This window comes from Lampetra fluviatilis, chromosome 5 (assembly GCF_964198595.1).
Source record: "Lampetra fluviatilis chromosome 5, kcLamFluv1.1, whole genome shotgun sequence".
Classification (NCBI taxonomy): domain Eukaryota; kingdom Metazoa; phylum Chordata; class Hyperoartia; order Petromyzontiformes; family Petromyzontidae; genus Lampetra; species Lampetra fluviatilis.
Genome location: NC_136279.1, coordinates 18,491,409 through 18,516,021, shown reverse-complemented (window position 1 = coordinate 18,516,021; position 24,613 = coordinate 18,491,409). Strand labels below are relative to the sequence as shown.

Below are 24,613 nucleotides of genomic sequence, written 5' to 3'. Positions count from 1 at the left end.
TCCACGTGGTTACTGCTGGATCACGCCTTCCTCCCGAGCGCAGCAAAGACTCGGGCAGGTTAGCCCGACAGCCTTTTCAGGTGTGCGTGACAGGTGAGTCACGGGGTCGGGGGGGGGGATCGACAAGCCCGGGCCAGATACCAATCTGAAGGGTTACGATTTAATTGTGACGTCAAATAATGAAGCAGGCCATTTGAAATGAGTGTGGGAGGGGGGGGGGTATAAAGTAATGTACACGTCCTGTACTATGATCCGATGTGTCTGGGTGATGTGTGTTCTGCTTTTATGGATTGTTTTGTTACTTTCATGGATTGAGACAAACGTCCCAATGTAATATAGCAAGACACTCATGAAAAGAGTTGAGATTCAGTAGTCAGGCATAACTGGAGGCGATTGCTATGGGGCCGTCCATAAATGACGTCACACACCTGGGGGGGGGGTCAGACATTTGTGACGATGTGTGACGAGGGGGGGGGGGTGAGAAATGTGACGTCACATCAAAATGCGCAACTTTAAATAACTATAGACAACACGTTCTACTTAATTAAATAGATTTTTTAGTAAATGTTTTCTCCTACAACATCAGAGTGCAGCGCCACATTAAATACGCACTACAATGACAATAGTTTAAAGCGATTTGAAGCATGTTTTTTTGGGGGGGGGGGGGGCAGAGCTTTGTGACGTCATATTAGAGGGGGGGGGGGTCTGACTTTTTGTGACGCCGTGTGACGAGGGGGGGTCAAAAATCATCCAAAATCTCGTGACGTCATTTATGGACGGCCCCTATTCTAGTGTTCTTCACGGAGGCGCACACTTGACTTGGGAGTCAACACGTGTATTTCAACACCCCAACCGGGTAACTACATAAGCGTGTTGATCAACAACATAGTTGATAACCAACCTGAGCATTTACTAAGCCACAACGGGGCAACTACATTACCTGGTCAGTCCCCACGATGCCGAGCGAAGATCAAAGATCGGAGAGACGTCGCACCTTGGTTCCAGAGACCTCGGCCTTGATCGACCGCGGCGTGTCCGGGCTCTGCCCCCTTCCAGATCCTTCCCGAAGCCTCTGGCCCCTCCATCACGTGTCCCTCTCTCCTCCTTTGGGGCCCCCCCTTTGCCACCTCGTCCGGTCACGTGCCCTCCCGGGGTCACCCAGACTGCCACGTGCTCACTCGTTATCTCTCCCTCACGGTCACCAGGACTGGGCCTGCTTCCATGGCATACACCCACTCTCGTGCCTGAGAGTTCCATTCTTGTGACGGTAGCTGGCGCTTACCGCCATAGTCACCCTATTAATGTCACTTCACTACGATACTTATTATTGTAGAGTACGTGTGTCTAGATTTGAAGCTTTCGTGACTGCAAGGAATCATATTTTTAGGTTTTTTCGGTAAAGTCACTTTACCGAAAAAACCTAAGAATAGAGTACGTGTGTCATTACATTCATTCGTTTGGGGCCAGAGGCGTCCATAGCGGGAGGGGGGGGGGGTATGGAAGTGTTACATCTGACACTGTGACGTAGAAGCGTGCCCCCCCCCCAAACCGCGGGGCCCGGGGCAGTCGCCCCAATGCTTATTAATTTCGCCGTACCCTCGGGACGGCTCTAGGTGGGGTGGGAGAGGGGGGCCAGGCACACATAAATCGCGCAAGCTTTCAGCGTGCAGCTACAGTGTATAAGAGCCGTTTGATTGTGAGGTTGTGTAGATACATGTGAAGGCGTAGCGCTGCAATTGTTCTGCTCAAGCCGCTGCTGTGGCGGCAGGGGGGGGGGGGCCTCGGCTCGAGGAAGGGGTGTGGAGAGCCCCCCACACACACACAATGGGAGAGGGTTCGCCGTGGTGGCGAGTTGTTTACAACCTCGCCTGGTACACAGGAGGTCGTGGGTTCGATGTCGACGCCTGCTGTGTATTTGGAGTTTGCGTGTCTTTCTTTCTCTCTCTCCCCGTGGTCCGGTGGATTTTTCTCCTGGTTCTCCGGGTTTTCCCTCTGCCACAACAGCATGCGTCTTAGAGTATTTGGCTACTGCTAGACATTTCCACGTGATGAGCTATAATAGCTCAGTGAGCCCTTATCTGGTAAAATAAAAAAACAGTTTAGTTCTTTGGTCAGACTGTCACGCTTTGTTCTTGGGCTGTGTGTTTCGAGTTAATGAAAAGGGGGGGGGGGGTGTGTGATTACTTTTACGAGTAGTCGAGGAGTGTCAGGTGGTGGAATTTGGTCACGGATATTTTTCAATTCTTTTACGTGAATGTTCAAAGTTGTGGCTCTGAGCCCGTGGGAACGCCTCGCCACCACCACCAACAACACCACCACCACCAACAACACGAAGAAGACAAAGACACTCCGCCCTTCCCCCCACTCAATGCCAGCGTGTCACGCGCCGTGTGTTTGGATGCGCAATCACGCGGGGAGCGGTGGTGCAGTGGAGTGGGTTCACTCGCCGGCTTGCGCCGTATGGACAAATACGTTTGCAATATTAGGTCACGGATATGTGTGTGTCCGGGTGTACCTGAGTCTGAGTGTGTGTCCGGGTGTACCTGAGTCTGAGTGTGTGTCCGTGTGTACCTGAATCTGAGTGTGTGTCCGTGTGTACCTGAGTGTGTGTCCGGGTGTACCTGAGTCTGAGTGTGTGTCCGTGTGTACCTGAGTCTGAGTGTGTGTCCGGGTGTACCTGAGTCTGAGTGTGTGTCCGGGTGTGTCTGAGTGTGTGTCTGGGTGTACCTGAATCTGGGTGTGTGTCCGTGTGTACCTGAATCTGAGTGTGTGTCCGTGTGTACCTGAATCTGAGTGTGTGTCCGTGTGTACCTGAGTCTGAGTGTGTGTCCGGGTGTACCTGAGTCTGAGTGTGTGTCCGGGTGTACCTGAGTCTGAGTGTGTGTCCGGGTGTACCTGAGTCTGAGTGTGTGTCCGGGTGTACCTGGATCTGAGTGTGTGTCCGGGTGTGGTGTAGTGGTTGGCGCGCTGCGCTACGAACCCGGCCACCAACATCAAGTGATGATTGTATCTGAACCGGTCTAGGTCGACTCAGCCTCAAATGAGTACCTGCTGCGGTGTGTTAGGAAGACAAAGGCGGCCGGGCGTGGTGCTGGCCACCCACCCCCTCGTGTGCCACAGTGCCAATGGCCTTCATGGGTGCTGCTCGCTAACAGCACTTGCCCAAACAGTCTGTTGCAGGCTACACGGGGGCTATTTGTCTTTGTAAGCATGGGGAGCGGTAGTGTCGTGGTTAGCGCGCTAAGTTCGATTACCCCACTCACCGCCAACATTCAGTGACAAAGTGACCCGACAAAGACACAAAGACAAAGAACCCCCGTATAGCCTGAACAGAATGTTGGGGCAAGTACTGTTCGTGAGCACCTATGAAGGCCACTGGCACTGTGGCACACGGGGGGGGGGGGTGGGTGGCCAGCACCACGCCCGACCGCCTTTGTCTCCCGTATGGATGTTCACTACCCACCGAACCAGGTACCCATTTGAGGCCGAGTCGACCTAGGGGAAGCCCAGGACCGGTTCAGATAATCGTCACTTGGTGGTGGTTCCCGTGAGCTGGAATCGAACTCGGGTCGCCAGGTTCGTAGCGCAGCGCGCTAACCGCTACACCACCGCTCCCCACACATAGACAACACACACACACTCCATTGAACACACACACACACATTACATTTAAACACACACACACACACAATGCATCAACACGTAAACACACACACTCCGTCTCCATAGCGACGGGACGTGCCCAGGTGTGTCGGTGACGTCAGAGAGCGGTTGGGGGAAGAGCGGTGGCCCCTCCCCCCTCATCCCGAGGCCCCTCCCCTCACGCCACTCACCTCGATTGCCAACAGCGGTGGTTTCTGGGTCAGATCGCGTAAATAAAACATGTGTCGTTAAAACCCGCCACCACCCGACACAGCCAACTAGTAAGGGGTTCATCTTCTTGGTTCTTTCGGTAAAGTCACGTAGAAGGGAAGTAATAAAATAATAAAAATAAAACATAATAAAACAATTCTCACGACGTTTCGGCTACAACGCAAGCAGCCGTCTTCAGGTGAAGAATGAGACACTGCCAAGCTAGGAGCTTATATATAAGCTGAGTTGGAGGTGGAAGAAGAGCGCCTTAACAAAAGAATGTGCATATCAAGAGAAATTTAGCATATTCATGGAAAATGCGTAGGAGGGGTTGTCACGTAAACAGAACGTGGCCAATTCGTCACTAGTACAGCACTAGTGTGTAGTGTATAGTGTAGTGTAGTATACTAATACAGCACTAGTGTGTAGTGTATAGTGTAGTGTATAGTGTAGTATACTAGTACAGCACACTGGTGTGTAGTGTATAGTGTAGTGTATAGTAGTGTATAGTGTAGTTTACTAGTACAGCACACTGGTGTGTAGTGTATAGAGTAGTGTATAGTAGTGTATAGTGTAGTTTACTAGTACAGCACACTGGTGTGTAGTGTATAGTGTAGTGTATAGTAGTGTATAGTGTAGTTTACTAGTACAGCACACTGGTGTGTAGTGTATAGAGTAGTGTATAGTGTAGTGTACTAGTGTAGTTTACTAGTACAGCACTAGTGTGTAGTATATAGTGTAGTGTATAGTGTAGTATACTAGTACAGCACTAGTGTGTAGTGTATAGAGTAGTGTATAGTGTAGTGTATAGTGTAGTTTACTAGTACAGCACACTGGTGTGTAGTGTATAGTGTAGTGTATAGTGTATAGTGTAGTGTATAGTAGTGTATAGTGTAGTATACTAGTACAGCACACCGGTGTGTTGGAGAGCCAAGCCACAACATTTACAATCTGAGTCCGACGTTTCGCCAGTAATTACAACCAGCTTCATCAGGCGACAGCCAGATTTGTGGAGAAGTCTTCCTGCGTCGTTCCTTATATAGAGGCGTAGATGTGTTGACCACGCTGCTGCGTGGTTGTTGTTGTACAACACATCTATGTTAAACTGAGCGGTGGTTTCTTAAACCTGACGGGAAGTGCGAGATAGGGCCAGATGTATTGTTGTTAGAAGGTAAATCATCGAATGTACAAATACAAATTGCTTTCTTTCATCAAATTTTTATGTATTTATTGATATTATACGTACAGTAAAACCTTGGATTGCGAGCATAATTCGTTCCGGAAACGTGTTTGTAATCCAAAGCACTCGTATATCAAAGCACTCGTATATCAAAGCACTCGTATATCAAAGCACTCGTCTATCAAAGCACTCGTACATCAGTTGTGATCACGTGACGCTCCCCCCTCCCTCCTCGTCACACGGCGTCACAAAAAGTCAGACCCCCCCCCCCCTCAAATATGATGTCACAAAGCTCTGCCCCCCCCCCAAAATAAAACATGCTTCAAATCGCGTTAAACTATTGCCATTGTAGTGCGTATTTAATGTGGCGCTGCACTCTGATGTTGTAGGAGAATAATGTATTAAAACGTCTATTTCATTAAGTAGAACGTGTTGTCTATATTTATTTAAAGTTGCGAATTTTTACGTGACGTCACATTTCTCCCCCCCCCCGTCACACATCGTCACAAATGTCTGACCCCCCCCTCCTAGGTGCGTGACGTCATTTATGGACGGCCCCTTACGATCCACGCTCGTATCGTACGAGTTTGAAAGTGTCACGTTATTTTGTGTGATACTGCTGACTTGGCAGCCATTAGCCCGAAACGTCGGATATGTTTGTTTTGTCTCCTTTAAAAGGCCACCGGGTTGTTGACCAATTTAGTTTTAGTGCTGTTTGTTGTTACATTTCAAAGTTACGAGTTTAAATTTCGATTTAAAGCTTTCGTGACTGTAGGGATTCATCTTCTTGGTTCTTTCGGTAAAGTCACGTAGAATGGAAATAATAAAATAATAAAAATTAAACATAATAAAATAATTCTCACGACGTTTCGGCCACAACGCAAGCAGCCGTCGGGTGAAGAACAGGTCTGTCGGAAAGACAGCGTCTGAATGGGCACCTGCTCTTCACCTGAGGACGGCTGCTTGCGTTGTGGCCGAAACGTCGTGAGAATTATTTTATAATGTTGTATTTTTATTATTTTATTATTTCCATTCTACGTGACTTTACCGAAAGAACCAAGAAGTTACGAGTTTATTAAATACAGGCGATATAACTCAAGAGACCATGAGATGCTGGAGTCGCATTTGCAAAGCTCTGGCAGATTATTATTTAGATTGATCATAGGACAATTTATAATTCAACTTAAGTTAACCCTTTTAAAATAAAAAAAAACACATATAATCTTCTTGGTTCTTTCGGTAAAGTCACGTAGAATGGAAATAATAAAATAATAAAATAAAACATTCTAAAATAATTCTCACGACGTTTCGGCCACAACGCAAGCAGCCGTCCTCAGGTGAAGACCAGGTCTGTCGGGGAGACAACGTCTACGTGACTTTACCGAAAGAACCAAGAAGATGAATCCCTGCAGTCACGAAAGCTTTAAATCGAAACACACATAAGTCCATCCCACTCGTCCAATTACCCCCAAATGCGTTTGCCTCGCAGCAAGAATGTCCTGGGTTCGATTCCCGACTAGCGCGCCTTTTTGTTTGGAGATGGTAAATCCTCCCTCCCTGTTCTGCATGGGTTTCCTCCGGGTTCGGCAATTTCCTTCCAAAGATTAAAACAACAACAACAACAATAACCACCACCATGCAACAATGTAACTGCTTTTCGCCAAAAACATCCCACTGCTGGAAAAATGGTCTACAATGGCCAACTTGATTGGGATTTACACAGCAGCAGCAGCAACATCACCAACTATAAACTATGAAGACTTGGCAGGACCCTCTTGAAACATAATCCTGAGACTTGGTGAGGCTTTGTTACAAATGTGCGCTCAGTTAAGATATCTGCCACTGAAACACATACCGCGCCCCTGGTGGTGTGTTCTGAAGGAGGGTAATTTCCGAAACGTCGCCTGTGATATTTATTTATTGCAATTTAGAACCACTGCCAACACAGCAGCAGCATCATCATCACATAACCAAATAGCCAGTCTCACATGAACACCTCCGCATTCATACACACGCGGTGCCACATCCATCATACACTGTAGCCGCCACACGTATTAGCTAAGTCCCCTACGTCTTAACTAAGTCTACCCCCACCCCCCCCCCCGTCTTAGATTATTTCGATTATGTTGCTGCTATAAATGTCCACGTGATAAGCCACTTTGTTGTGCTAGCCAGGTCGCTTCTGAAAAACAAGTTAAAAGTTCAGTGGGTTTCACTGCTAAAATAAAAATAATGCTTTAACCCCCCCCCCTCCCCGTCTTAACTAACCCCCCCCCCCCGTCTTAACTAAGCCCCTCCCCCGTCTTAACTAAGCCCCTCCCCCGTCTTAACTAAGCCCCTCCCCCGTCTTAACTAAGCCCCTCCCCCCGTCTCAACTAAGCCCCTCCCCCCGTCTTAACTAACCCCCCCGTCTTAACTAAGCCCCCGTCTCAACTAAGCCCCTCCCCCCGTCTCAACTAAGCCCCTCCCCCCGTCTCAACTAAGCAACTAAGCCCCTCCCCCCGTCTTTATTAACCCCCCGTCTCAACTAAGCCCCTCCCCCCGTCTTTACTAACCCCCCCCGTCTCAACTAAGCCCCTCCCCCCGTCTCAACTAAGCCCCCCGTCTTAACTAAGCCCCCGTCTCAACTAAGCCCCTCCCCCCGTCTCAACTAAGCCCCTCCCCCCGTCTCAACTAAGCAACTAAGCCCCTCCCCCCGTCTTTATTAACCCCCCGTCTCAACTAAGCCCCTCCCCCCGTCTTTACTAACCCCCCCCGTCTCAACTAAGCCCCTCCCCCCGTCTCAACTAAGCCCCTCCCCCCGTCTTTATTAACCCCCCGTCTCAACTAAGCCCCTCCCCCCGTCTCAACTAAGCCCCTCCCCCCGTCTTTATTAACCCCCCGTCTCAACTAAGCCCCTCCCCCCGTCTCAACTAAGCCCCTCCCCCCGTCTTTATTAACCCCCCGTCTCAACTAAGCCCCTCCCCCCGTCTTTACTAACCCCCCCGTCTCAACTAAGCCCCTCCCCCCGTCTTAACTAAGCCCCTCGTCTCAACTAAGCCCCTCCCCCGTCTTAACTAACCCCCCCGTCTCAACTAAGCCCCTCCCCCGTCTTTACTAACCCCCCCGTCTTAACTAAGCCCCTCCCCCCGTCTTAACTAACCCCCCCCGTCTTAACTAAGCCCCTCCCCCCGTCTTAACTAAGCCCCTCCCCCGTCTTAACTAAGCCCCCCGTCTCAACTAAGCCCCTCCCCCTGTCTTAACTAACCCCCCCCCCGTCTCAACTAAGGCCCTCCCCCCGTCTCAACTAAGCCCCTCCCCCCGTCTTAACTAACCCCCCCCGTCTTAACTAAGCCCATCCCCCCGTCTTAACTAAGCCCCTCCCCCGTCTTAACTAAGCCCCCCGTCTCAACTAAGCCCCTCCCCCTGTCTTAACTAACCCCCCCCCCGTCTCAACTAAGGCCCTCCCCCCGTCTCAACTAAGCTCCTCCTCTCTTAACTAAGCTCCTCCTACTTTTAACAGAATTCCCCGCCCCCTATCTCCACCAAACTCCTCCCCCCCCCGCCCCCCGCACCTCCGCGCCTCCGGTGTCTATAAAAGGGGGAGGCGTCAAGTCGCCCGGTGCCAGTCGCTGTTGTGGCTCGCGGCACTCGGGGGCCGGATTCTTGCGCCGTGATCGGGGAAGGGGGGGGACCGACTGCGTCTCGACAATTATCCGTCTCATAGTTTAGTTTGGCCCGTGTCCTTGTCTCCTCTGTGTGCGTTGTGTGCGTGTCTCTCTCTCTCTCTTCTCGGCTAGCCGCTGGTCTTGTCGGCTGTGTGTTGTGTGTTGCGTGTTGTTCTTAAGTCTACCACCCCACCGTCTTCGGGAGGAACTCCACCGCCGCCTGTCTCTGTACCTCTCCCTACCCCCCCCGTGTCTCACCCGGCATGGCGCGGCCCGACGAGGAGGTGAACCGTCTAACGGAGAACGCCTACAAGGTGAGAGACACACACATCACACACATCACACACCGTGTGTACACACTCCTCGTTGTACAACAGCCACACAAACTACACCCCGAACTACAACACCTCGGATCTACACGCCGAATGCACACCCCGTGAACTACAGCACCTTCGTCGACGAGTGCGGACTACGCACCCTGATCTACGCAAACGACGACTGTATACCCCAAACTTGTACAGCCTAACACGCTACGAGGCACACCGGGGGGAGGGGGGGGGTGGGACTAAAACATCCTGAACCGCACCCTACAAAACAATAAGATGATACACCCTTCATTAGAAGCCGCGTCTACGCCATCGTCTTAGGATGTGAACTACTCGCAATGCCCCTCGACTCTCTCTGCCTCTCTCTCTCCTGGCTTCATCGCAAGTCGCTCGCTGATTTGTGTCCAACAGCTTAAGTCCTTCAGTCGGGGTCCTCCCTCCTAGGTAACCCCCCCCCATCCCGACCAGGCCCCCCAAATCCCGAACCAGCCTTCTCCCATCCCTACCAGCTCCCCCCCCCAAACCCTACCAGCTCCCCCATCCCTACCAGCCCCCCCATCCCTACCAGCCCCCCCCCATCCCTACCAGCTCCCCCCCAAACCCTATCAGCCCCCTCCCATCCTACCAGCCCCCCATCCCTACCAGCCCCCCCCCCATCCCTACCAGCTCCCCCCCAAACCCTATCATCCCCCCCCATCCCTACCAAGGCCCCCCCCAATCCCTACCAGCCCCCCTTCCATCCTACCAGCCCCCCTACCAGCCCCCCCATCCCTACCAGCCCCCCTCCCATCCTACCAGCCCCCCCATCCCTACCAGCCCCCCTCCCATCCTACCAGCCCCCCCATCCCTACCAGCCCCCCTTTCATCCTACCAGCCCCCCTCCCATCCTACCAGCCCCCCTCCCATCCTACCAGCCCCCCTACCAGCCTCCCCATCCCTACCAGCCCCCCTCCCATCCCTACCAGCCCCCCCATCCCTACCAGCCCCCCCCATCCCTACCAGCCCCCCCCCATCCCTACCAGCCCCCCTACCAGCCCCCCCATCCCTACCAGCCCCCCCCCCATCCCTACCAGCCCCCCCCCCCCCTCCCATATCTCCATCCCTCTCAATCCCCCCCAAGAACCACCGAGCGCGCCCCCCCTCCCCCCCCAAGATGTGTGTAGGTACACACCAAGAGAATCGAGGCGCTGTATTGTTACTGTGTTGAACTTCTTTCGCACCGTACGTGGTCAACCGCGCGAATCGTAGGTGCCCTTGATGGGGGAATGTAACCTCAAGATTGAGCAACTTGGGAGGCGTGCGGGCGGATGTGGACGGAATGTGTCCGTGGCTGGGGTTGGTTTGGTCGTTTTCCACGAGTGTGTTGTGATCAGAAACGTGTGTGCGGGCAGTCACAGGTGCAGACACACAGGTGTGCGGTTAGTCACAGGTGCAGACACACAGGTGTGCGGTCAGTCACAGGTGCAGACACACAGGTGTGCGGTCAGTCACAGGTGCAGACACACAGGTGTGCGGTCAGTCACAGGTGCAGACACACAGGTGTGCGGTCAGTCACAGGTGCACACACACAGGTGTGCGGTCAGTCACAGGTGCAGGAGCACACACACAGACAGGTGTGCGGTCAGTCACAGGTGCAGACACACAGGTGTGCAGTCAGTCACAGGTGCAGACACACAGGTGTGCTGTCAGTCACAGGTGCAGACACACAGGTGTGCTGTCAGTCACAGGTGCAGACACACAGGTGTGCTGTCAGTCACAGGTGCAGGAGCACACACACAGACAGGTGTGCGGTCAGTCACAGGTGCACACACACAGGTGTGCGGTCAGTCACAGGTGCAGGAGCACACACACAGACAGGTGTGCGGTCAGTCACAGGTGCAGGAGCACACACAGCTTTTCGGTCACATAGGTTCAGAGACAAGCGCGTGTCATGATTAATATATCGGTGTGTGTGTGGGCACGCAGGTGTTGGGTCTTAGACCTGAATGAGCAGATAGTCGTCAGATTCTGATGTCCAGAGTTACGGTCAGGCAGGCGGTCCGGTCTTACCTGTGTGCGGTCACACAGGTGTGCGGAATGTGTGCAAGTAAGACGGACTACGCGTGCCGTCAGAGGTATGGTGACAGAAGGTGGTGGAGAGAGGACAAACTGATGTTGCTGGCTGATAGACAAACCAGGTTTGGCAGGATCCTGTCTCGCCTACCCCGCCCGCGTTATCACGCGACCCGTGGCCGCTTTCATCGTCAGTCTCGTCGAACCCAGAGAGTTCTTTATTTAGCCAGGTGACAGTCGACAGATTCCCGTGTCCTCTGGCAAGGGGAAGAGAGACCTGGTTTTCCTGCGGTCCTTGCTCGGGGTACTTTTGATGTGTGAGAGTTTACATTTGGGGGGTGGGTGGGTGGGTGGGGGGTAGTGGTGACGCAATAGTTGGCGCACTCAGCTAGAAATCCGTCGACATGACCATCCGTCAAGTTGTGACGAGCGTCGCGAAAGACCCAGGGCCATGGGCCCGAACCTTGCCAGATAGGCGCTCGCTATTATGTGTAGCAGCGCCCTTTGCCCCAACGACACTGGGTGGAGGGTGAGGTCGGGGAGAGAGGCTCGTTTGTTGTGTCTCTGCGATTTGAATTTTGAAAATAGAAACGTTCCCATCCCGTGCATTTTTACGCCGTGGCCTAAATTGGCAACGATGACAACGTCACGGGGCAATGAACAAGCGGCGTTAGAGCAATGCAATAAGCCCTTGGGAGTAATTGCTGCAATAATTACCCAATTAATCAAAATGCCCTACAACAACCCTGTTCGTCTGCAACAGTGCACGTGGTCCGGGTTGTATACACGTGTATGGGCGTCATCACCTGCACACCTTGACCACCTGTTCACTTGTGTAGGTGTTCAGGTATGAACATCACCTCGACGCCAATGCAATTTGTTTGTTTCTCAGTCCGCTTGTCCTGGTGAGGGTCGCGGCGACAGCGTGTTGAGTAGTGGCGGTCCCACACCTCCCTTTCCCTGGCGACAGCACTCTGCATTATTATACACTACTACGCTATACACTACACTATACACTACACTATACACTACACTATACACTACGCTATACACTACACTATACACTACACTATACACTACACTATACACTACGCTATACACTACACTATACACTAAACTATACACTACACTACTATACACTACTCTACACTACTCTATACTATACACTACACTAGACACTACACTAGACACTACACTAGACACTACACTATACACTACACTATACACTACACTATACACTACTATACACTACACTATACACTACTATATACACTACTATACACTACACTATACACTATTATACACTACACTAAAAACTACTACACACTACTACACTATAAACTACTATACACTACACTATACACTACTATACACTACACTATACACTATTATACACTACACTAAAAACTACTACACTATAAACTACTACACACTACTATACTATAAACTACTATACACTACCACACTAAACTACTATACACTACCACACTATAAATTACTATACACTACCACACTATAAATTACTATACACTACTACACTATACACTAATATACACTACTACACGATAAACTACTACACACTACACTATTATACACTACTACACTATAAACTACTATACACTACCACACTATAAACTACTATACACTACTACACTATAAACTACTATACACTACCACACTATAAATTACTATACACTATTCGTGGGTCTTTCGGTAAAGTCACGTAAACTTATATACACTACTATTCACTTACTACAATATGAACTACTATACACTACTATACTATACACTACTATACACTACTACACTATAAACTACTATACACTACTACACTATGAACCAGAGGTGGGACAAAGTCATTGTTATGCAAGTCCAAGTCGAGTCGCAAGTCATCAAATTCATGACTCGAGTCTGACTCGAGTCCAAGTCACATGACTCGAGTCCACACCTCTGCTATGAACTACTATACATTACACTACTACACTATGAACTACTATACACTACACTACTACACTATGATCTACTATACACTACACTACTATACACTAATACACTATAAACTACTATACACTACACTACTACATTATGAACTACTATACACTACTACACACTATGAACTACTGTACACTACACTACTACACTATACACTACTATACACTACTACACTATGAACTACTATACACTACACTATGAACTACTATACACTACACTACTATGCACAGACTCGAGCTCTTCCTAGGTAATCCCCAGGCGTTCCCAGGCCAGCCGAGCGACACGGCCCGCCAGCAGCAGCAGCGTGGTCCTGGGCCGGCCCCGGGGTCTTAGCCCAGTGGGACGTTGCTGCTGCTGCTGCTGCCCGGTAGAGGTCCAGGTGAAGTCTCCCGAGGGGGGGGGGGGGCATCCTTACCGAGTGCCCGAACCACCTCGACTGACCCCTCTCAATCCGGAGGAGCGGTGCCTCGACTCTGAGGCTCTCCCAGATTGCCGAGCTCCTCGCACCATCACGGAGAGTCGCGAGGCCCGGCAGCCCTGCGGAGAAATGCCTCATTTCGGCTCCCTGTACCTGCGATCTCATCCTTTCGGTCATTAGCCAAAGCTCGTGACCATAGGTGAGGCTGGGAACGTAGCTCGGCCTGTAAACCGAGAGTTTTGTTCGAGAAGTCAGCTCCTGTTTCACTACTACGGAACGGTACAGCCGATACAATGATACACCTGAACTCCTATACAGGTGTGCATGTGCTCAGGTCCATACCTGTGAACGTCATCACCTGAACTCATATACAGGTGTGAATGTGGTCAGCTACACACCTGGGGAGGTCACCACCTGAACTCGTATACAGGTGTGAATGTGCTCAGGTGCACACCTGTGAACGTCATCACCTGCACACCTGAACTCCTATACAGGTGTGCATGTGGTCAGGTGCACACCTGTTAACGTCATCACCTGCACACCGGAACGCATATGCAAGTGTACACCTGTCCGAGAACTCTGCGCCCGCTTCACTGCCACGCAGCGGTTACAAGCCTCGGCAATTATTGTCAGATTCGGTGTAGGGGGGATGGAGGCCTTCAGAAGTGTACACATCTTAATTTTGGAGCTTTCGCGACTGCAGGAATTATTCTTTGGTTCTTTCGGTAAAGTCACGTATAAAGATAAAATAATAAATTAAATAATAGCATACGACGTTTCGATTGCGACACAAGCAATCAGGTATAAATGAAATAGCAGCAAAAAATCTAACCAGAAAACTATAGACAGACATATAAGCAGACAGATATCACCTGTGTTACTCTCTCTATGTATCTTGGTGATATCTGTCTGCTTATATGTCTGTCTATAGTTTTCAGGTGTACACATCTCCAGGAATGGCCGAGCACGTGGAATGCGACCAGTCTCGGGCATTTTCACTGTGTGTGTCTGTACAACTGTGGGATTCATCTTCTTGGTTCTTTCGGTAAAGTCACGTAGAATGGAAAAAATGAAAAAAATAAAACATAAAATAATTCTCACGACGTTTCGGCCACAACGCAAGTAGCCGTCCTCAGGTGGAGAACAGGTTGTGGCCGAAACGTCGTGAGAATTATATTATTATGTTTTATTTTTATTATTTTATTATTTCCATTCTACGTGACTTTACCGAAAGAACCAAGAAGATGAATCCCTGCAGTCACGAAAGCTTTAAATCGAAATTTAACTGTGAGATTGTGAAGGCGGTGTGTATATGTGTTTGTGTGTATACAGTACTGTGTATAAGTGACGATCATCCGAACAGGTCCTGGGCCTCCCCTAGGTTGACTCGGCATACAATGAGTACCTGGTGACAAAGGCGGCCGGGCGTGGTGCTGTCCACCCACCCTCTCGTGCGCTATTCCGGCACGCTAACAGCACTTGCCCCAGCAGTCTATTAAGGCTATGCTGGGAGGGGGTGGATCTTTGTCATTGTTTGTACACCGCATATAAAATGAAGAATGTATCGTGCAGCTATTTACAGTTTGCTGTAAATGTCAACAACGACGGTGAAAACTTGAGCCAACTTTAGCCCGCGGCCTGAACTGTGTGGGGGCCATCCTCTCTGGAACACAACACACACCACGACTTGAGCCCAAGCCACGTGTGTGATGATACTCTTAGTTCTTTGGGTAAAGTCACGTGGGTAAAAAATGAAATCAAAATTAATTAAAAAAAAACAAAAACAATAAAATCACGTGTGTGACCCCGTGCGCGATCACCACACACTCGCAGCCACTCGTCCGATGCAGTATGAAGGACAGGGGCTCTAAGGGGCCGTCCATAAATGACGTCACGCACCTGGGGGGGTGTGGGGTCAGACATTTGTGACGATGTGTTACGAGAGGGGGGGGGGAGGTTTGAGAAATGTGACGTCACGTAAGAATGCGCAACTTTAAATAAATATAGACAACCCGTTCTACTTAATTAAATAGACTTTTTAATAAATGTTTTCTCCTACAACATCAGAGTGCAGCGCCACGTTAAATACGCACTACAATGACAATAGTTTAAAGCCATTTGAAGCATGTTTTATTTTCAAAACGGAAATATGGTTTTGGGGGGGGGGGGCAGGCAGAGCTTTGTGACTTCATATTTGAGGGGGGGGGGGGTCTGACTTTTTGTGACGCCGTGTCACGAGGGGAGGGGGGGAATCAAAAATCGTCCAAAATCGCGTGACGTCATTTATGGACGGCCCCTAAACACAAAGAGCAGCAACATCGTGGGATCTTTATTTCTTACCGCAAGTATCACAAGTATGAAACATAAACAATTAGGCGTTTACCCTTAATGGCAATACAACGGTTGTGTTAAGATGTTCAAACATCAAATAGATTAAAACCTTTCTTTTGCAAGGAATCAACTTTCTGCCGTTAACCATGGTGAACGTGGAAACAAACATGCTCTGATACTATAATTATATGACGCATTATCTTTGAAACTGATTGCCCCACACCAGAGCCAGCCTGCTTTCTTTATGGCCTAGTCTCACCAATGTCAGACCAGAGAACGCAAGAAGACGTACAGTACAGTCGCAAAATGTATAAGTTAGTGTTTTGACATTTTAACACTGGTTTTATTGCCGGAAAGGGTCAAATCTGTTATTGTTTTTCATACAGTGCAGTCATTTTATCTTGTTACTCTCCGATCTGAAACCCCTAACTCTGTTCCCGATGCAAAACACACGAGTTTTCTAACACTTTTCATAACTCCCACCATAATCATAACGATGCAACTTGATACTAAAACTATCTCTACTAGCCCATCTCTAGCATTAACACCATCGCTATCTCTGCCCCATACTAACCCTGGCTCTACGACTGTGTAAGCCTAATCTTGTCACCAAAGTGGAGCACAAACTCGAGCCTGAACGTTCACACGTACACCGTCACCAGTACTCGCCCCCAAACCCTTGCCGTAATCATTGCTAAATCGTTAACGCCAGTCACTTCATCCTAGTCCCTATCACACTCGCCTTACCTCTCTATCAACATAATCGGCCAGGGTCGATCCACTACTGGATTTTAAGGCCTTTTCCTTCCCACTTGCACACTGATTTTCATCACACCGTCACCTTGTGTGGGCGCGTGCCATTCCTCGGCTGCTCACTCACTCCCTTATTAGCCTTGACCCTAACACTTGGATGCTCTGTCGATGATACTGTAGGCCCCAATCATAGCTATCGTCTCCAATACTCGGCCAAGAACTAGACCTAAACGGCCAACCATTCGTTCAATGGAACCCAGTTTTTTAAAATCCTTTATATTAAGTTCGCTTGCGTGCTTGCTTGCTTGCGTGCTTGCTTGCTTGCTTACGACCGTGCAAATCTTTCGGTCGTTTTTTAACCCACTTCCCGTGATCCAATCGAGCTGACATTTTCCACACAGACTCGTTGTGCGAGACAATTAATGTTCGTGAAAATTTTTTCAAACATTTTACACTTTTTAGGCAAAAAAAAAATATTTTACATATATTTAAATAGAACTCATTCATGGCTTTGGCTGAACGTCACAGTATAAGAACCCAGAGCGTAACCCCTCCACAGGCCGTGGTGGAGTAGCGCAGTTGGTAGCGCCCTCGCTTCCCATGCCAAAGGTCGCGGGATCGATCCCCGCGTCCTCCACAGGCGAATATATTCTTAAATCCTTTATATTAAGTTCGCTTGCTTGCTTAGGACCGTGCAAATCTTTCGCTCGTTTTTTAACCCACTTCCCGTGATCCAATCGAGCTGACATTTTCCACACAGACTCGTTGTGTGTGACAATTAATTTTCGTGAAAAATAATTTCCAAAATTTTACACTGTTTAGGGAAAACAAATTAAATATTTAATTACCAATTGCTTAATACTGGCAGACAATCATCTGACCCATAGGTGGCAGCCATCTCAAGCCAGAGGACGAGAGGACTCTAGCCGCCACGCATATAAAGGATTTAGAGTGAAAAACTTTGTTTTTATGGGTTTACTTGTTTCGACTTCAGTACCATTGCCAGGGCTGGCGAGTCGCCATAGGATGGCCAAAAGTTGACTTTGAAACATATTGTGGGTCAATCCACGTAACTGAATTATTTCATTCTTGTGTAGAGTAACTGTGTCATAGACTATGGACTGCTTGCTTAATGACAATTTGACTGTTTTTACTATTTGTTTTATTTGACCAGGTAAGGCCCACTCAACGGAAGTGGCTTATCACGTGGACATTTATAGCAGCCAAATAGTCTAAACGCATGTTGATTCTAAATGTGGAGGGAAAAACCAGAAGACCTGGAGAAAAATCCACGCAAACACTGGGAGAAAAAGACGTGCAAACTCCGAATATATAGCAGACGTCAGGGTCGGGATCGAACCCACGACCTCATGTATACCAGGCGAGGTAGTTAACACCTCGCTACCGTGACACCAAATTATTATTTTCTAGTACAGTGTTGTTTATTATTAGGGTCGTCTTTTCCAATGTTTGTTTATGATTTGAGTTGGAGCTGATGAAGGACTAATTCGCTTGGTGATGATGATGCTGCTGCCAGCTGCTTTGGCACAACCAGTAAAATACAAAAACGTGCATCAATAGCAACAGTGTGGCCTTAAAATAAATAATCATACATCACATACGAGGCGATGTTTCATGAAGGTTAAATGCCCCTCAATGTATGCTATGAAGAAGGTCCATCGCCCGAAACGTCGCTGATTATTGTTTTGCCCTTTTAAGGCCACGCACACACTCTGTTATTGACGAATGTGCGGCATTTTTCCCGATATAGAGTCGTACAGTATTTGGTAGACGTACAGTATATTTTTGTATCTTGAATCCAAGGCCCCTTGAGATTTCCTTTCACGTGTACAGTACGTGAAATTGATCCCCCTCCGCCTTGCAGACTTTTAAGTTTGTAAATGTGTGTTTCTTTAAACATTCTTACCAACTTGCTGCTTCACACACCCCCCGATGCCTTGTGTATGCGGCGCATTCTACGGGCCCTGTCGTCCTCTTTATGCCGGTTGTACCCTGGTAACTATGTGCAGTAACATCCTTGGGAGCTTGAGCAGGTAACAATTGTTTTTGTTTGATGGTGGTGGTGGTGGTGTTTTTTGTTGTTGCTTCTAATTGTTTAACCAGGCCCCCATCGAAGGCGCGCAATTTATTGCCCGATGGGATTTTTACTTTTGCCAAATAAAAATTGAATATTTGCTCCCCGAGCTACTTAAGAGCCCTAAAGCTTTTGCTTATACCTGGCACCGCCACTGCTCGTGACGACGACGACGACGATGATGGTGAAGGCGAGGAGGAGGAGGATGTCGCCAACGCAGGGGGTTACGTTTTTCATCCGCTCCTCAGAGCCGTGGCCATGGTTAAGTGCGGGTTTTATGACAGCCTACACTTGAGGTCCATCAGCGCACACAGAGTAACTGTCACGCTCAAGTCCACTCCGTGTGTGCGGAGTGTATGGGAGTGTCTGTGCGGAGTGCTGGTGTAGCGGTCAGCGCGCTGCGAAGCACCCCGGCTACTCGAGTTCGATTCCAGCTCAGCGCCACCAACACCAGTAAAGATTGTCTGAACCGATCCTGGGGCCTCCCCTAGGTCGACTCGGCCTTAAATGAGTACCTGTTGGGGTGTGTATCTGTGGTGCTGGCCACCCAGCCCCTCGTGTGCCGTACCGGCCTTCATAGGTGCTTGCTAACAGCACTTGCCCCTGCAGTCTGTTACAGGCGAAACGGGGGATCTTTGTCTTTTATGTGGATCGATGTGTACTTGATACAGTAAATCTGGCTGTGACGGTCCCATCTGATGACGGAGACTTGTGTTGCCTCCGAAACGTCGTGATTTATTATTTTATTTTAATTTTACTTTTATAAATTTTAATTAAATGTTTTACCTACGTGACTTTACCGAAGAAACCTAAGAGGATGGATGTGTATATAGTCGCGCGTCAGAATCGCAATCTTTATTTGCGAGTGGTGTATGGGTGCACAGGGTTTTGTAATTCTGTACAAGTCTGGGTGCTATTGTGAGTACGGGTGAGCATTGCTGGCATGTATGGGTGTGTCATTGCGTACTTTGGGTGTGTATGACTAGATTCATGTGTGGGTGTGTGCAGACTCTGAGCTCGTGTCACTGCGATGAACAACTTGTGTGAGACTCATTTCAGAATTCCGCCGGCTCTTGTGAATTCCCATCGGTTGATTTTCGCTTGGCGATGTTTCAGAGCATCAGAGACACTGCGGGGGGCAATGGCTTCGGCATTACACACACACACGCACATCTCTACATATCCACGTGCGTGTACAACTATGCATAGCTGCGTGTGTGTGTGCATGCAGGCGCGCGTGGGAGCGCCGGTATATTGGGTAACGCAACTACGCAAGTCCCACCCAGACTGGTTTTCGCTCGGCGATGTTTCAGAGCATCAGCGCTACTGCGGGGGCAATGGCTGTCTTCTCCACATAGCTCCCGCATTACACACACACACGCACATCTCAACAATGATTATCAATGTGTGTGTAAAACCATGCATAGCTGTGCGTGTGCGCGCGTGGTATATTGGGTAACGCAACTACGCAAGTCCCACCCACACAGGTTCCATGCCTGGCCCTAGTGATGCGCTCCCCCCATCCCCAGTGGCACATGGTATCCGAACCTGGCTCGGGCATCTTGTAGGTCAACTCGGCCATAAATCCGTACCCGATGTGGTGTGTGGACGTCAACACCGGGAGACGTCGCCATCGTCTCGTGCACCGTGCGTACGTTTGCGTCATTGGAACGGATTTGGTTCCGAACGGAATCTTAATACATTTCCGAACAGAATCTGAAGTTAAAGGCCATGCGGGGGGAGGGTGTGTGGCACAGCTTGCCGACGGCTATCGTGTCACTGCACTTCTCTGTGGTGAGTACAGTAACGACGTCTTTTAAAAACAGGTGCGCTACTCCGCAAATAAAACTAACGTCGAACCGCTCGCGTATTCGGAGATTCGGCGGTGAACGCGACCCATCCACAGCTCGATTTAAAGCTTTCGTGACTGCAGGGATTCATCTTCTTGGTTTTTTCGGTAAAGTCACGTGACTTTACCGAAAGAACCAAGAAGAACCTTCCAAAGCTGCTAACGGCACTCGCCCCCCCGAAGTGTTCGAGGCCGATCATCGTAGAATCCTCGATTCAGATCTTCATTGGAAAAAGAGGATCCCTGGCCACCCGATGGGTGTTTTTAAATAAGAATGTAACTTGCAGCCGTTTTGTAAATCCGCCGCTTGGTCGAACGCCTCTTTCCCCCCCCCATGCCGTGCTGGTCGCGGGTTGTTTTGACAACACTTACCCTTGCTGATCGGCGTGGGTTGGTGAAGGCAGGGGTGGGCCACCTGGACCGGTTGCAGACGTCACTCAGCCACGGCTGTGGCTGAGAATCGAATTCCGGTTTCTGAGTTCACAGTTGCGTCGCTTTTACCGCTGTGCCACCACTCCCCCCCCCAACCCATGTGTGTTTAGCTTTCTCATAAACTTAATAAAGGTAAACTACAAAATAGCCGAGCTTGGGGCCGGACACGTGGCTCGAAGGGATTGATGACCGATGGTCAAGAATGCGAACGGAGTGGCAGCCAAGGAATGGCGTGTGACCTGGAGGACATCCACCGAGGAGATGGAGCGTTTTGTTATAGGCCTTCATCCAGCAGGGGATTGACCATGGATGATCAAGACGAAAGGTTATCATCGATGTTTGTCTGTGTGCGCGTGCGTGGGGGTGGTGGTGTAGCGGTTAGCTCGCTGCGCCATGAACCCAAACACCCGAGTTCGGTTCCTGCCCACGGCCAACACCAGTGACGTTTATTTGAAACGGTCCTGGGTCTGCCCTAGGTCGACTCGGCCTCAAATGAGTCCCTAGTGTGGCGTGTAAACATTGTCACGAGGGAGACAAAGGTGGCCAGGCGTGGTGCTGGCCATCCATCCCCTCGTGTACCGTTCTGGCCTTAATAGGTACTCGCGTGTAATGTCCGTCTGCATCTTTTGTGTGCTGCCGTGACCCCCCCCCCCCCCCCTCGCAGGCCATCTCGGACCAGTTCAACCCAAGCCTGAGGAACCTCATCACAACAGGGAAAAACTACGAAAAGTCTCTGTCCAGTGAGTACGGGGCCGGGTCCGCATAGACCGGTGTTATCCAGCAGCAGTGTTTAAAACACATTCCTGCGGAGGGAGCTGGTAGGAACGTTGGGTTGCTCGGTCAATGGCCAGGGTCAACGGCGGCGTGGTGTATTCCGCAAATATGGCCGACTGTGAGGGCGGGCACAAGCCGGCGTGAGTAGGTGAAACGTTGAGTTTTATAAGGGCACCACGGGGTGACCAGCCCCTCCTCACCCTCCCCACCCAGCCCCTCTCTCCCCACCCAGCCCCTCCCTGCATGACGGACGGACACAATAATCCCCTGTGGGCTGGTGTAACCAGGAGGTTCCTACCAGTATAAAAACTTATAGTAATAGTACCGTTTAGGTTCGTAATGCGTCTCGCAACCACGGACGAGGTGGAAGGCAGCAGCCCAGGCGGCGAGCCGACGCCACAAAAAATGGGCCAAGCTCTGCAGTCCTCTATCTATAGCTTTTTTCCTTCAGCGGCCAATTAATGAGCGTATACTGCGCTGAAGCAGAGTCCTTCTTCGCTGTCGCGTCGGGCAGCCCTGCGGCAATTGTTGGAGAGGCCAACAAGGGTGCTGACGAGACCCAAAAGCAAGGTTACGGACTGATTTGTAATTTTACTGCATGTTCGCACCGTAAAACAGACCTTTGTCTATTATTATGTAATTTTACAACTCCCAGTTTATCAAAACAGCATGATAAATATAATAAAATTGCAGCACACCTCTCTTTTACTTCCAAGTTTAAATCCGCCTTGTACATATATGCATTCGAAGGCCACAATGAAAGTAATCGATTACTATAATGTGATTACGTTGATTCAAGTTCCGGAGATGCTTGTGAACAGCAAATTTCGCAGATCGTGATATTGGCCTACGAATAACCTTCAATAAATACGTAATTAAACATACGAAAATGATCTCGTCACTTTATCTCTCGCCATGATGCGATTCGTGGATAGCCAAATCGCGGAGAGGCAAGCTTGCGAGCAATGAGGGAATTACCGTAATCGGTCAATCGGAGGGCGATTCTTTTGTTAGCGAGTCATTCTGCAGCAGACCGATGATCGCCGACCCCGCCCGCCCGGCTCTTGACGGTCCAAGCGGCACTAGCGTCACGGACCGGTTCACACTTTGCACCCCCCAGCCCCCACCAAGTTACGAGATCCCACGGCGGTCAAGGGTCAAAAGTCAAAGGTCGTTCCTCCCTGGCCGAGCCCTGGGCCCGGTGGGGGGATATTCCGCATGCCTACGGCAAGGAGGCGCAGCGTTGCGCGCTGTGCAAGGAGCGCTGTGGAATGAGAGTCAATATTGACTTGGCCGCCTTCGGTGTGTGTGCCCGGACGACGGCCTGCGCCAAAATCACGTGGACCGCGTGGAATGCGCCCCCCCCCCCTGATCTCGCGAGAGCCCCCCCCGATCTCGCGAGAGCCCCCCCCCCGATCTCGCGAGAGCCCCCCCCCCCCCGATCCCGTGAGATCTCGAGGTTAAGCTTGGACTGTGGCGTGGATGGGTGGCCACCAAACGAAAAGACAAAGACCCGCGAATGGATGATTGGTTAGGACCGATCCATTGTGATTGGCCAACGTTTAAATGTCAGGAATGGAGATGGCACCACCACTGTAGGGGGGGGGGGGGTGTACAAAGATAGAGCCCCCGTGTAGCCTTAACAGACTGTTGGGGCAAGTGCTGTTAGCGAGCACCTATGAAGGCCGGCACGGTACACAAAGTGGTGGTTTGGCCAACACCACGCCCGGGCCGCCTTTGTCTCCCCAGTGGCGATGTTTACACACCACAGCATGTACTCGTTTGAGGCGGAGTCAACCTAGGGGAGGCCCAGGACCGGTGCAGAAAATCGTCACTGGGTGTTGGCTGTGAGCGGGAATCGAACTCGGGTCACCGGATTCGTAGAGCAGCGTTGCGCTAACCGCGACACTGCCACTAATAAGGGCGACCACCATGCGCACACACACTGGTTGCCATAGGGATTTCAGGTATAGGTGGTGGGCAGAGCAACAAATATATGTTGTTTCACTGTACTTTTATGCCTCCATAACGATGCTCCCCCCCGCCCCGCCCCCCACCATCACCAACCGGCATTGATCCAGCGTGGTGACGTATGATCATGTATCCACCAAGTGATGGCCTACGGTGGCGGTGATAAGAACGGCGATTGTAACAACGATGATGATGCTGATGGCACCGATGATGGTGACGCTCACAGGTGTCACGAACTCTGCCAAGAGTTACTTTGAAGCGCTGGTGAAGATGGGGGAACTCGCAGGGTCCAGCCACGCGTCCAAGGGCATGAGTGAGTACCGCAAGACACCGCACCACTTGTCGTCACGGCGCTCCCCGCCCGCTGTACCTGGGTCTGAGTGTGTGTCCGGGTGTACCTGAGTCTGAGTGTGTGTCCGTGTGTACCTGAGTCTGAGTGTGTGTCCGGGTGTACCTGAGCCTGAGTGTGTGTCCGGGTGTGCCTGAGTCTGAGTGTGTGTCCGTGTGTACCTGAGTCTGAGTGTGTGTCCGTGTGTACCTGAGTCTGAGTGTGTGTCCGGGTGTACCTGAGTCTGAGTGTCCGTCCGTGTGTACCTGAGTCTGAGTGTGTGTCCGGATGTACCTGAGTCTGAGTGTGTGTTCGGGTGTACCTGAGTCTGAGTGTGTGTCCGGGTGTGTCTGAGTGTGTGTCTGGGTGTACCTGAGTCTGAGTGTGTGTCCGGGTGTACCTGAGTCTGAGTGTGTGTCCGTGTGTACCTGAGTCTGAGTGTGTGTCCGGGTGTACCTGAGCCTGAGTGTGTGTTCGGGTGTACCTGAGTCTGAGTGTGTGTCCGGGTGTACCTGAGTCTGAGTGTGTGTTCGGGTGTACCTGAGTCTGGGTGTGTGTCCGGGTGTACCTGAGTCTGAGTGTGTGTCCGGGTGTGCCTGAGTCTGGGTGTGTG

At 50.3% G+C, this 24,613-nt stretch overlaps 1 protein-coding gene across 7 annotated transcripts in view; it reads left to right on the top strand.

The window, feature by feature from the left end:
- Positions 1–8,656: 8,656 nt before the first annotated feature.
- The window catches only part of LOC144932708 (BAR/IMD domain-containing adapter protein 2-like), a 55,261-nt gene continuing 39,304 nt past the window's right edge, over positions 8,657–24,613 (top strand). For all 7 annotated transcript variants that reach the window (XM_078857071.1, XM_078857070.1, XM_078857068.1 and 4 more), the window contains exons 1-3: positions 8,657–8,993; positions 21,592–21,667; positions 23,899–23,985. In XM_078857071.1, the coding sequence (XP_078713197.1) occupies positions 8,943–8,993; positions 21,592–21,667; positions 23,899–23,985 (214 nt within the window). In that variant the 5' untranslated portion in view covers positions 8,657–8,942. The remainder of the gene's footprint in view (positions 8,994–21,591; positions 21,668–23,898; positions 23,986–24,613) is intronic.